The 12,686-nt window shown below is 39.1% G+C and overlaps 1 protein-coding gene and 1 non-coding gene across 3 annotated transcripts in view; both read left to right on the top strand.

Moving 5' to 3' along the window:
• The window catches only part of LOC148038534 (callose synthase 3-like), a 169,105-nt gene that overhangs the window by 79,151 nt on the left and 77,268 nt on the right, over positions 1–12,686 (top strand). For both annotated transcript variants that reach the window (XM_087673168.1, XM_087673176.1), the window contains 26 exons: positions 3,292–3,423; positions 3,529–3,621; positions 3,749–3,840; positions 4,006–4,129; positions 4,224–4,328; positions 4,409–4,482; positions 4,586–4,667; positions 4,749–4,874; positions 4,982–5,099; positions 5,286–5,617; positions 5,713–5,765; positions 5,851–5,911; positions 6,055–6,139; positions 6,216–6,265; positions 6,355–6,441; positions 6,666–6,791; positions 6,915–7,082; positions 9,281–9,444; positions 9,539–9,662; positions 9,735–9,832; positions 9,967–10,147; positions 10,224–10,369; positions 10,455–10,564; positions 10,639–10,788; positions 10,881–10,949; positions 11,045–11,213. In XM_087673168.1, the coding sequence (XP_087529294.1) occupies positions 3,292–3,423; positions 3,529–3,621; positions 3,749–3,840; positions 4,006–4,129; positions 4,224–4,328; positions 4,409–4,482; positions 4,586–4,667; positions 4,749–4,874; positions 4,982–5,099; positions 5,286–5,617; positions 5,713–5,765; positions 5,851–5,911; positions 6,055–6,139; positions 6,216–6,265; positions 6,355–6,441; positions 6,666–6,791; positions 6,915–7,082; positions 9,281–9,444; positions 9,539–9,662; positions 9,735–9,832; positions 9,967–10,147; positions 10,224–10,369; positions 10,455–10,564; positions 10,639–10,788; positions 10,881–10,949; positions 11,045–11,213 (3,119 nt within the window). The remainder of the gene's footprint in view (positions 1–3,291; positions 3,424–3,528; positions 3,622–3,748; positions 3,841–4,005; positions 4,130–4,223; positions 4,329–4,408; positions 4,483–4,585; positions 4,668–4,748; positions 4,875–4,981; positions 5,100–5,285; positions 5,618–5,712; positions 5,766–5,850; positions 5,912–6,054; positions 6,140–6,215; positions 6,266–6,354; positions 6,442–6,665; positions 6,792–6,914; positions 7,083–9,280; positions 9,445–9,538; positions 9,663–9,734; positions 9,833–9,966; positions 10,148–10,223; positions 10,370–10,454; positions 10,565–10,638; positions 10,789–10,880; positions 10,950–11,044; positions 11,214–12,686) is intronic.
• Positions 10,878–10,958, top strand: LOC148038535 (small nucleolar RNA J33). The gene has a single exon (XR_015690468.1). It is a non-coding gene; the product is annotated as a small nucleolar RNA J33 (small nucleolar RNA).

Here is a 12,686-nt window from a genome sequence, read left to right as displayed (position 1 = left end):
GGGTAAAGAATCTTTTCCAAATAACTTTGGAGTTAATTGAGTGGTTAACACTAAGAAAATGAGATGAAGTTAAAATAGGAAAAGTGCAAGCGACTTAGGTAGACATGTTTAACCAAGGTGAACTGAGACTCCCTAGGTATATCTTGACTTTGGTGTTCCCTAAGTAAATATGTAGAAGAAAAATAGATAAAGAATAAAGAGGGAACAAGAATTTGCATGCACAAGATGATATTCCTTATTGTACTATACTTATATGTACACATTGTACTTTGTCACATTTTTTTTATTTTCTCCACACTTGGGTGCATTCACCTTTAAGTGGGAGATTGTTGGGGGTTAACCGCCGTTTGTGCCTAGCCACCTACATTTACTTGTACTTATTGCTTGCACAACTATACACTATAGTTGGTGGCCGCCCATCACTGTCACTTTAATTTTTCTATGACAATAGAATAAGGGAAGGTAGGTCACACATTGTGGCTATTGGAATTTTCACATATGGTTTTCTCTTTCTCTTGCTTGAACCTCCATAGCTCTCACATCGACTTGCTTTTACTTGTGCTCTCACTCGAGCTGCACCTTTTACTCAATTGGCTCATGTGATCACATTTGTCAATGGAGAGCTCAAAATGCTAGAGCCTATGTGGAGTTAATGCACGGCTTGCTTTCTAAGTTCCATTCTCAATTACAGTACTTTTCCCTCATATTTGAGTGTTGGAGTCATCTCCTTGTGTGCTATGCGGTAAGAGATCGAACTCTACGTATCAATCTCGATTTTGAGCTTCAAGAATTTTCTATTACAGAACGGGATAACCTAAAAGTCAAGCTAGCTGAATATAGGCAGTTACATATAACATAAATTTGTCATAACCATACTAATGCATCAAAAAATAGATCATTCCACCATACGAGGATTGATTTCAAGTATTTCTTCTTAACTTAAAGGCGACAGATGGCACCAGACTATTCCCGTGCTACCGAAATGTTGTTTTCATACGGTAGGATAACATTATTGTGTTTTACTGATGTAAATTTATGGTTTTAAGATTCAGCAAGCAAGTGGCATCTACTGCATACACATTCTCATCATGTAGCATTCCTCTATATGTTTCATTGTGCAAAGCACCCTTGAGCGGATCCTGAGCTGTTTTCACAAACGGTTCTTTAACGATCTTACCACCACATCTAGATACTTCTTCTTCCTTTTACCTCGTTATTGATACCCTCGAGTGGTCAAGATAGCTTGTTTGTTTCGAGATGTGTTGGATCTCTAAGCCCTCCTCATTCTTCCCCCTGGGGCACAGTTACTTGAGAGGCGGAAAACCCTATCAACATGGTTCCATCTGCCATTGCAAGTCTTGGTAGACCACTAGGCAGCCATTGAGCACCCTTTGTCTGAACGCCTTGGCCTCTTTGGGGTGATCGCTTGGACTCCTTTGGTAAGATAACCATCACTTTTGTAGTCTTGATACGCCAATGGGCGACCAACATGCACCCTTTCTCCGATGCCTTGGATGCTTTGGGGGGGGACACCTTGGGGTACAAATGGGCTTGAGCTTTTCTTCGAATCCCTTCTTGGTATGGTTTTGGGCTTGAGAGGGAGGTCTTGAGCTAAAAATGCATTACAAACTAATTAACTCTTTAAAACAGACCCAAAACAAGTAAATTACCAAAAGTTTCATTAAATGCTACATGGTCCTATAGAGTTCTATGTTTCATAAGAAAAACCCTAATTTGGGAGGATTTTTCTGCATCTATAAATTGATAGGCTGCCCACCATTTAGCCCATCTTGTTTTTGTAGATTTTCACCCATCAGCCTTCCATCAGTGGCTATCCAGCCCATGTGATTGGTGCCATGTCATCATCAGCTTGTCGGCTGCTGTCTGGTAATTGCTCCTAATGCTGGCAACCGCATTAAACACCCTACACAGCCTGTGTTTGCGGTTCCACCCCTCTGCCTGCTAATTAGCTCCTGCGTGGACATCAAATTGCTGCTGTTTTGGACAGTGGAGGCCCGTACTGCATCTGAGACACCTCCTACAATGTCACCCTGGTGTCTACAGCTCCAATGACCAGTTTTCGGCCTTTGACGGGTGGTACAGTGCTGCATTTACCAGATTTCAGCCATTAGAATGCAGCATTTTGGTGACCTTCCATATTCAGCACTCTCTCAACTCTAACTAGTGGTTACAGCACTTGGGATCTATCTCTAATGGACGTCACACTCCAACTACATTCACTACTTTGCCTTGCGTTTTTACATTACTGTCTAAGTTAGTGTTTTGGTTGTGTTCATACATTCTGTGTTTTCTTAGTTCAAACCCTAGCATATCTTCATGCCATTTTCATAGATTGGAGTTGGTTGCTAGCATGAGTTCTTGGTTTACTTGGACCTTGAGTGCAATCAGTCCATTGATCTACATAGTTATTTCTATTGACTCTCTCTAAGATTTAGAGAGAGACTACTCGTACACTTTGTCGGAGACTCTATTGACTACAATCAACATAGTAACTTTGAGTAGATGGCAAGGAGAGAGATGTTTACCCGAAAATGTGACTTTGGTACCTTCTACCACTTAAGAGTCACATATGGTTTGGCATTTAGCTCTCCAAACTAGTGGTTCACCCAACCATCTTATTTAAGATGTACTTAGTAGTCCCTTACATATTCTCTAATTTGTATGTTTTCTTAGGGATTGTTTTGGAGTGGTCATTAATATAATTTCTTTTCTTTGAGAAAAAGACTACATGGCTGAATATTGTACTTCAAAGATCTCTTTTCAAGGCAAACAGTTCATGTGGGGACTTCAAGTGGGAGAATTAACAACTGGTAATCAACTGAGCAAAAGAATTTTAGCTGCAGCATTGTGTCTTTTGTATGACTTTTGTAGAGGCTTTGTTGCATTTATTCAAGTTGTGCCTTATGGCTTTTAAGATAGGGTTTTATATCTAATATATGGCAGCGCCCATTACACATCAACATTTGAAACCCAGAGACTGGATCTTTGGACACCTTCAAAGAGGGCCTTTGGATGTGGCAATAATTTGAGGATTACTACCTTGGCAACTTTCTTGTTTGTGAGCAGCTGGGGTGATTGTTACAGAGAAGCTTTGACCATACTTTTGGGTCGTTAGGGATACTAGATTGGAGTGTTAGCCTCTCCTTGAGGTTTAACGAAATCACTTACATGGGACTTGCATGTTCGCTAAACAGCCTTATGTGCACTTGATTTTTTAGTATATGAAATCCTACAAAATAAAGAAATTTGTTTTTGCATGTTTTTATCTAGGCAATAAGGGTGGCAACACTAGCTGTTCAAAATGTTCGTGGACTTACGTGGCCTTCAGAATTTCAAGAATCGGAGCAAAGAAATTCTAAAAGTGATCTTCTGGATTGGCTTCAGATGATTTTTAAGTTTCAGGTATGAATGCTATGGCATACAAAATACATTCTTTGTGCATCAAAAAAATAAATTTTTGATTCAATCAAATTTGTCATTTGACTGCTAAACTTCCTTTTATTTCAGAAGGACAACTCTCGAAATCAGAGAGAGCACTTGATTTTGTTACTTGCAAATATTTACACCCATCAGTCACTGAATCCAAGTAATAATGACAAGGTGATGGTTTCAATGTATACTTAGTAATAATGACAAGGTGATGGTTTCAATGTATACTTAGTATGACTACTATTACCACTAAATAGATGATAGTTTGAGCATAGGGATCTCTGATTGCAAATTTCAGTTGGATGATGGTGTACTTAATCAAGTTATGAGACGATTATTCCAGAATTACAAGAAATGGTGCAAGTACTTGGATCACAACTACAACCTGATGTAAGTTGATACTATCAGAAACGAGCTTGGTATGGTTTCTACTTGAATGTTAATTGGCACTCTCCACATACCTTCTTCTGAAGTGAACAAATTTAGTCAGGGAGATAATTTTACTGTGTGAAGCATCCTCTGCTTTCGTTTATTTGTGGATTTTGCTAAAAACAGATTTCCAAGGGTACAAGAGATTCAACAGCGGAAAATTTTATACATTAGCCTCTATCTGTTGGTATGGGGTGAAGCAGCCAATATGAGATTTATGCCCGAGTGCCTCTGCTACATCTTCCATCATGTAGTATCATGTGTTTGAATACATCCAATTTTGAATATTCAAAGCTCTTACTATTGTTTAGTTTCTAAATATCTGGAGGGTATTTATATTTCAGATGGCAATGGAACTTAACACTATGCTTAACGGTAATGCAAAATGTTCTATAAACACCTCCTTTCTTAAAGAAGTAATTACCCCCATATATAAGTTGATTGAAAAGGTAAGTGTTCACTTTTGAAAATAAATAAAATATAAAAATCCTCTTTTAAGTGTATATTTTCAGTCTGCCATTTTCTTCAGGAACTTAAGTGGGGAAACACTGGTGCACCAAATCATTTGTGGAGGAATTACGACGATCTGAATGAGTATTTCTGGTCGTGGAATGTGTATTTGCAAGACAATATTCATAGATCATCAAGACATGTCTGGTGCTGATGGAAGATTTTGCTTAATGCAATACTTTTATGTTTGAAATAGGTCCAGTGAATGCTTCAACTTAGGTTGGCCGATGGATTGCAAGACAAACTTTTTTAAAGTGTCCAAGTTGAGTTCAAATGAGGTTGGTGCACAGAGTATTGTCACTCAAAGTTAACTATTATAAACGTCTATTGAAGCAGTGCATAATGCTGATCTTTTTTAGGTGAAACGTAAACAAAAAAATAAAGGTGATTGGTCTGGTAAGGTTGGCTTTGTGGAAGTTCGATCATTTTGGCATGTGTTCCGTAGCTTTGGAAGGATGTGGTCATTTTTCATTTTGGCCCTTCAGGTTGGTCAGCTTTTCAAGGAAAATGCAGATTGTTTTTTTTCTAAATCTGAGTATTCAATCTTGAGTATTGAGGTATATTGCATGTTGTAAAGGCATATTTTTGGCAGGCAATGGTTATAGTGGCATGGAATGGATCTGGTTCCATATTTAGTATGTTTAGTGCAGATACTATAAGCAAAGTTTCAAGCATCTTTATTACTGCCGCTTTTCTGAATCTACTGCACGGTAATGTATTATTGTGTTAATGGAAGTATCTATTTCAAAGTGATATTTATGATGTTTGTTTTGGAGAAGAAATGTATATTTTAGGCAAACATTGTTATGTTTTTTCTGTATAACTTGCTTACATTTCACTCACAAGCTCCATGGCTTTCCCTATGTACCCACACTAATTCACTCAAAACAAACCAGCGACTATGGAAATTGGATTAAGCTACAAGGCTTGGAAAAATCAGAAAGCTACAGAAATATTCAGATACTTACTGAAACTGATGGTTGCAACTGTCTGGGTTGTTATTTTGCTCATTAGCTACACACGCATGTGTGAAAGCACTACATCCGTTATTACCTTGAGAATCTGGCTTGGTCAGCCATTCAGAAGTTCATTTATGTATATGACAGCAATTCTAGCATTTCTCCTACCAGATGTTTTCAGTGCAATAATCTTCACATTCCCTAAGTATAGACGAATCATTGAAGACTGTAATTGGAGATCTGTCCGTGTGTTACTTTGGTGGTCACAGGTAAATTAAAAGCTTCCTTACTGTAATATCAACCTGTTCGGCATATGTTTTATAGTGAGCAGGGAATAATCTGACTTTTACAAGCATGAACACAGCCTTCTTCATTTGTAGGCCGTGGATTGCATGAGACACCATTCATCTTGTTCAAGTGAGCACTCATCTGGTCAGTTGTATGTCCTTTTAAAAATTATCTGGGTTCTTGCATTTAACTGCTCAATGCTGTCTTTCTTCAGGTATACTGTGTTCTGGATTTCAGTGCTCCTTTGCAAATTCTTGTTCAGCTATTATATTGAGGTTATCAAATCAGTTTTTGTACATAAATATATATCAAATACATGGGATTTAAAGGGGATCTGATTCCAAGCATTTCAAAGGAAGAGGGCATTTGGTACATCACATTCCAGAGTTTCCAATACAATTATCAATGTATTTGACAGGTAAAGCCTTTAGTAACGATCACAAAACACCTTGTATCAACTCCAACCCCAGGGCAATACCGATGGCATGAGCTATTTCCACAAGGCAAGCAATTTTTGTATAGTATATGTATGCTATTGCTCTTTTACTTGATGGGTTCACTGACAATTTTTTTCTGCAGAGAAGTACAATCTGAGTGTTGTAATCTCACTTTGGGCTCCCATCATTATGGTAAATGGTTAAGTACTGCACTTTAGGCTACTAGGATCCATAAAATTCTTCCTTTTTCCCTTGATTTGATCTTATTGCTTTTCTCTCAGGTTTATTTTATGGATACACAAATTTGGTTTTCAATCTGGTCAGCCTTATTTAGGGTTCTAGATGGGCTGTTTTCACGAATTGGTGAGGTGTGCTTTCCATACTTGAGATTTTTGCCTGGCCTTGAAATTTCTCCTGTGAATGATCTGCACTTTCAATCATTTATATGCCTTTTATCCGGTTTCACTTAGTGAAGAGGTTAAATATGACCACATAGTTCAGACTGTATTGCATCTTGAAAGTAACACTGAATGATATGTGGAGTTGCTACACATGTCATATCTTCTTTTGAGGCCTGAGACCACATATACAGATACGAAGTCTGGCAATGCTTAGGTCTCGGTTTAGTTCACTCCCTGGAGCTTTTAAGGCAAATTTGGTAGACACTGATGAACCACCTGGCGTCAGGCCATTTTCTCTTTGTCAATTGTATGAGAAGGTAGAGAAACATTTCTGCAATATATAACAGCAAGAGATTTTAAGACTTTGATTACCAGTTCTATCTACAATGGAATGCATTTACAAGTAGACTTGAATGGCATCCGTTTCTCTGCTATTTCAGATTGTACCTGGCAACAGAACCGATTTTGCCAAGTTTTCACAGATTTGGAATGAAATTGTTCACAGTTTACGTGAAGAAGATCTGATAGATAACCTGCAGATGGATCTACTTTGTGTGCCGTTTTCCTCAGACTTTCAACAGTGGCCTGCCTTTATGTTGGCAAACAAGGTAAACAGAAGACTCTTTCTAATCCTGGTAACAAGTAATCTGTTTGGGTTAAGTGAGAAATCTGCCATAATTCAGGAGATAGTACTGGCATGAGTAGTATGTATATTTATCATTCTTAATCCTGCTGGCCAAGCCTGGGATGTGATGTGTTATTAGGTTGCTGAGCAGCACAAGCGCATGTGGGACTGATCTGGGGCAGTTGATTGTGACAATTGTAGTTAACCAGCTTGGAAGCCGTCAGAATGGATGGAAGGTTGATTGCCCTGAATAGTCAATGAGGACTAGGAAGTTTTGCAGATGCAGGGGACACAAGACCTGAGAATGAATTTGACAGGTACATTAAGGCCTGTGAAGAAAATCAGAATAGATCGCAGGAGGAAGAGCAACGTATTGCAGAGATGAAAACAAGAGCCATACTTCAAACGAGGGTCTAATATTTTATCCTACCCAGACCTGATCCCTACTATGGATGTTGAGTGCTTTACCACACTCCAAATATGTTAGCCATGCCCCAAATATGGGTCTATTACTTTATCCTACCCAGACACGATCCCTAGTATGGATGTTGAGTGCTTTACCACATGTTATGACTGGTGGATATCTAGGAAGTGCAACATATTGCAGGGATGAAAACAAGAGCCATGCTTCAAACGTGGGTCTAATATTTTATTCTATCAAGACACAATCCCTACCATGGATGTTGAGTGCTTTACCACACTCCAAATGCATTATGACTGGTGGAGACCTAGTGTTGCAAAGTGTAAGATGTGGAAAACCTAGCATCTCAAAACGTTACCATGCAACCTTATAGAACATGAAAGAAACGATACATTATTTAGCCATACTTTTATACAAAAGAGATATAACAGCTAGGCCACCTGCAGGTAAATTCTACTTGCACAAGTCCATGGAGTATAGGTTACAGAACGTGTGGCTGGCACACTCCAACTACTGCAACCTGTGTGTCAGCATCTTGAGAGTCAATAGAGTACCCTCTAAAAATGAGGGTATTCCATGAACTTGCTGGAGTACACAGGAGTTTTCAATTGGAGATTGGTCCATAAAACCTCTCTCCTCCTTTATGCATGCTCTCTCTTCCTTTTTGTGTTCTCTCTCTTCCTTTTTGCATTCTCTCTCTGCAACTTGGACTTGCGTGTGGCCATGCAGAGCTGAAGTCCCCACAGCACACCTACAAGTCAATATACTTGGGAGTGGTGCAGCTCGAAAACCAATGTCAAAAGGCAAATTGACAAATTGAAAACCCTCTTCGAGCTTATTGCAGTAGTTGCAAAAACAGGAGTCAATCGGAAGTGAGTGTATAAGTAGACAGTCCCTTGTTTAGCTAGGTCTGATTTGACTCTGATGTATGTGAGTGCTGAAGTCTCCAAGTGTGTGGCTCTCTGCTCATGCTTGTTGTCCCAGTTAAAGCATGGCAGTTTGGGGCTCAGCCCATGCTCATGACTGCTGTGTTTTGACTCAGCCTTGCATCACCTGCTTGTTAATCAATTCTGCCCAGTGTTGCCCTCAGCAGAGTTACTATACAGCTGAATTTTCAGCACAGTTAACAGTTTTTCCCAGCATTGCATGTCAGTTTGCTGCCCACAAGGTCAGAAAACTGCTAAGTTTTGCAGTTATCCCACTGCCAAGTTGCCACCAACTCCCAATTGTCCTACTGCTTGTGTTTTGCAGCATTTGCCATCAATGCTACCACTGCTACATTTTTGTATTAGCCAGACTTGTTTCTATCATGTGCTTGATTGCATAATCAGTTCGTCCCAGTCATTCGGAGCGAGTTTCATATGAGAACACGGATACTTGAATATATGGCTACATGGGACCCTAGGCACACCTTAGCAGCACCTGCTTCTCTTGGTAGCTGAGTGCATAGGTATCTGGATACATGTCCATGTACCCTAGGCATGCCTTTTAGCAGCACCTTGCTTTTCTATGCCAGAAATTTAACAAAAGAAAGCTGCATCATTCCTTCAGCTAGTTCATATACATCATTTTTGCACATTTTACACAGGAAATCCTATATCCTGTCTAGAAAGCTTAGGAATGTAGATGCTCTGCAACCCTTTTGTCTAAAATAGTGACAGGTGAAGAAAATTCAAATGATCTTCCTAACTTCAGCTCAAGGTTTTCAGTACCTTTTTCTGAGCTTCATTTTTATGGTTTGCACTATCCTATGCCTGCAGATACATGAGGCAATTCACATAGCAAAAGAGGCTCCAGAGACTATGAATGACAACGATTTCACAGAACTTCTTGCTGCTGATGGCTACATAATATCTGCTGTTAAAGAAGGCTATGATCTATTTATTCATATTTTGAAGTCACTAGTGGCCGAAAATGAGATACTGTAAGTGGATGGTATGTTCTTTTAGGAGTATTTGTTGCACTATACTTAGGTTTACATAGATATCATTGATTTGACTATTGATTCGTTTTTGCAGAATCATAGAAGCACTTGTAGAAGAAGTGGAAATGAGTATTTCAAATCAGATGTTCACTAAATTTTTACATATAAACTCTTTGTCATTATTGTATGAAAAAGCTTTACAGCTTGTGGACTTACTGGTAAGCTATCACAGAATTTGGTTTCTTTGTACAAGCACTTTTGTGTTTTGTAACTGTTTTCTTTTGTTCTAGGTGAGAAGAGATGAATGGAAAAGGGGGAAAAGATATGCAACATTCCTTATTCAGGATATGCTTGAGTTGTACATCAGAGGCCTAAGGCGGGATGACTTGTGAGCTAGATTTTCACCTCATTCTCACTGTCAAAAGTTAAAAGTTAACATCTGTAGACCAAGAAAGTCGTATGAAAATGGCCTTTTCTCATCACCATGTTCTCTAAGGGAAGCATGAAAAACTATTTATGCAGCTTGCAACCAGGTGGGAATGACTTTTCAAGGCTTGAAGCTGTTCTCGGTGCAATAGAAACTTTGGAAACAGGCCAAGCATGCTGTTCAAAAACAGACAAGACTTGTCAGACACATTTGCTACTGTTTCAGAGACTAAAGGACCTTGATGGAGACTTACAAGGAGTTCCTTTAAATGAGAAGGTCTCTGAAATGATAGCTGAGTATTTGGGCAACTCTATCCATTGAGAAGACACCTGATGTTTGATGGTTTTCACAGATTAAACGGCTCCATTTTCTTTTAACTTCAGAGGCGTCAGCAATACCCTCTAATTCTGAAGCTAGGCAGCGACTAATATTTTTTGCAAATTCTCTGTTTATGAAGATGCCTGCTCCTCCTAAAGTTCAAAAGATGCTCTCTTTCAGGTTTCACTTGATAATAGTCTTGAAAGCTTCGAAGTAAATACACATAACACTGTTTTTAACTCTTTAATTCTTTGAAACTTTACAGTGTTCTCATCTCTCATAATGAGGAAGAAACAATGTATTCACAAGAGCTCTTGTCAGAGGAAATTGAAGATGGGCTCTCAGTTCTTGCATACCTCCAAAAAATATATCCAGGTAATCAAAATGATAAACTGTTGAATGTGAAATACATTTACATGAATATGATGTCCACATGCCTGAACAAGCAGATGAATGGCAAAACTTCTTGGAACGCACTAAATGTTCCTTTCAAGCAAATGAATGGACAAAAAGAATGTTTCAAGATGGACCTAAACATACAGATAGGGACCTCATTTGCAAATGGGCTTCTTTTCGATCACAAACTCTTGCAAGAACAGGTAACATTGAAATTGAATCTGGACTCTAATGCAGATTGCAAACTTTCACCGTGTTACCAGATATCTTTCTAGACTAAACTCGCTGTTCTCAGTGAGGGGTATGATGTATTATCAGCAAGCACTTCAGCTGCAAGCCTTCATGGATACAGTATCTGAGGAAGGTAATACAGTCTACTCTTGTGCTTTAGTCTTTAATCTTTAATGTTTATCAGTTTGATTTCTCAAATGTTGTATCTATTAAATTGGTTTCAAACAGAGATCAAACAAGGATTCAAAAGTAGCATTCAGTATTCTCCTGGGAAAGCCAAAAGTTTTCGGGGTCTGATCAATGTCAAATTCAATTGTATGATCACCTGCCAGAATTTTGCTCAATATAGGCGCAATGCAGACCCTTATGGAATGTCTATCATCCAATTAATGAAAGAGTAAGTCAAATACCTATCAATCTTCCAAGCACAGTTAAATGTCTGAGATAATGCCATACTTTAGCACGGTTCGTCTTCCTAATATCACTCTTTTTTTGGTCATATGGATATATAATTGCCCTACCAACATTTGCAAACATTTGGAAAGCAGTTGGTGCTTGTTCCCTGTATATCAATTTAAGGTCCTGCATAGTTCACTTCAAGGTGATCAATCATGCATTTTGCATACTTTGAGTATTAATATGAGTATGCATAAGTAAATTCATTGTATCGCCCATGTGATACATCTTATCAGTGTGCGGAAGTGACTATATCATTACTGAAAATTAACCAGAATATCTTGTTGGGCTCTGGAACATTTCCTTAAACCTTTGGACAGGTTGCATCTGGCCCTTTACTATAAGCCAAGCTACTATTCACAAGTCACTATCATCTCCCTGTAAATGCAGGCCTCCGCTACTTAGTGATATCATCTATGTCATGGATGGTGTCCTGCAAACCCAGTTCATCTGCAGGGAGTTCCTCCTACATAGTTTCATTACCGATGTAGATGGCAACTTGCTAACAACCTCCCTGTATTAAAGTTCCCCACCAGTAGGATGTCACATAGACCAGAGAATTGTAGGATATTATTGTAGAATGGCATGTAGGGTGAGTTTCCCTAGAAGGCATATGTGGAATATGCCAGTGAGAAATAACATATGACAATGCATGTCTCTGGTCCTATGAGTACTCACTTTGATCCACATGTATCTTGCATCCCATGCTCCCACCAGCCACACCAGGCTAGCTTCCATAGGCCTGCAGGCCAAAACAGTGGGCATTTTTCAGCAATAAGATGGTTAGAAAGGAAATTTGTTAGATTCTAGAATGGAAAGGCATAGGATGAGGATGGTCTAGTAGCAGAGCACTTCTCACATACATGTGACATACTAGCAACCATACTGACACAAATGTTCAATAGGGCTGTTTGCGAGGGATTCCCTGAGATTCAGACAGACCATACCATAGTTCCACTATTTAAAAGTGGTGATCCTTTGATCCCTAACAACTATAAGATCATCATAGTTGGCCACACATTGGCCAAAATATACAGATCCACATTGGAACACGAGCTTACTGCATGGATTGAGAGGAAGGATAGAAGAGCACAAGGATAGGCTGGTTTTAGACGTGGATGCACCACATCAGATCGCATCCTCACGCTCAATGATTATTGAGGAAGGACGAACACCACGCAAGATCTATTGTTGCTTTGTAGACTTCCATAAGGCATTCGATATGGTACCTCGAGCATGTTTCATGCAAAGATTGTAGAAAGTTGGTGTGCCACAAGGTATGCATTAGAGTATCTATGCATCATATTGTCACAAATTGTGTGGTGGGAAGACTTGCTTGAGCTACTGCACCAAATACATACTATACCCAAAAGAGGAAGCTCACTCAAGGATAGGAGAAGAGACATAGAGGCCA

This window comes from Lygodium microphyllum, chromosome 3 (assembly GCF_053477565.2).
Source record: "Lygodium microphyllum isolate KBCC chromosome 3, Lygodium_microphyllum_v1.1.10, whole genome shotgun sequence".
Taxonomy (NCBI): domain Eukaryota; kingdom Viridiplantae; phylum Streptophyta; class Polypodiopsida; order Schizaeales; family Lygodiaceae; genus Lygodium; species Lygodium microphyllum.
Note: the sequence above shows the minus strand (reverse complement) of the source record. Positions and strands in the feature narration are given on the sequence as shown.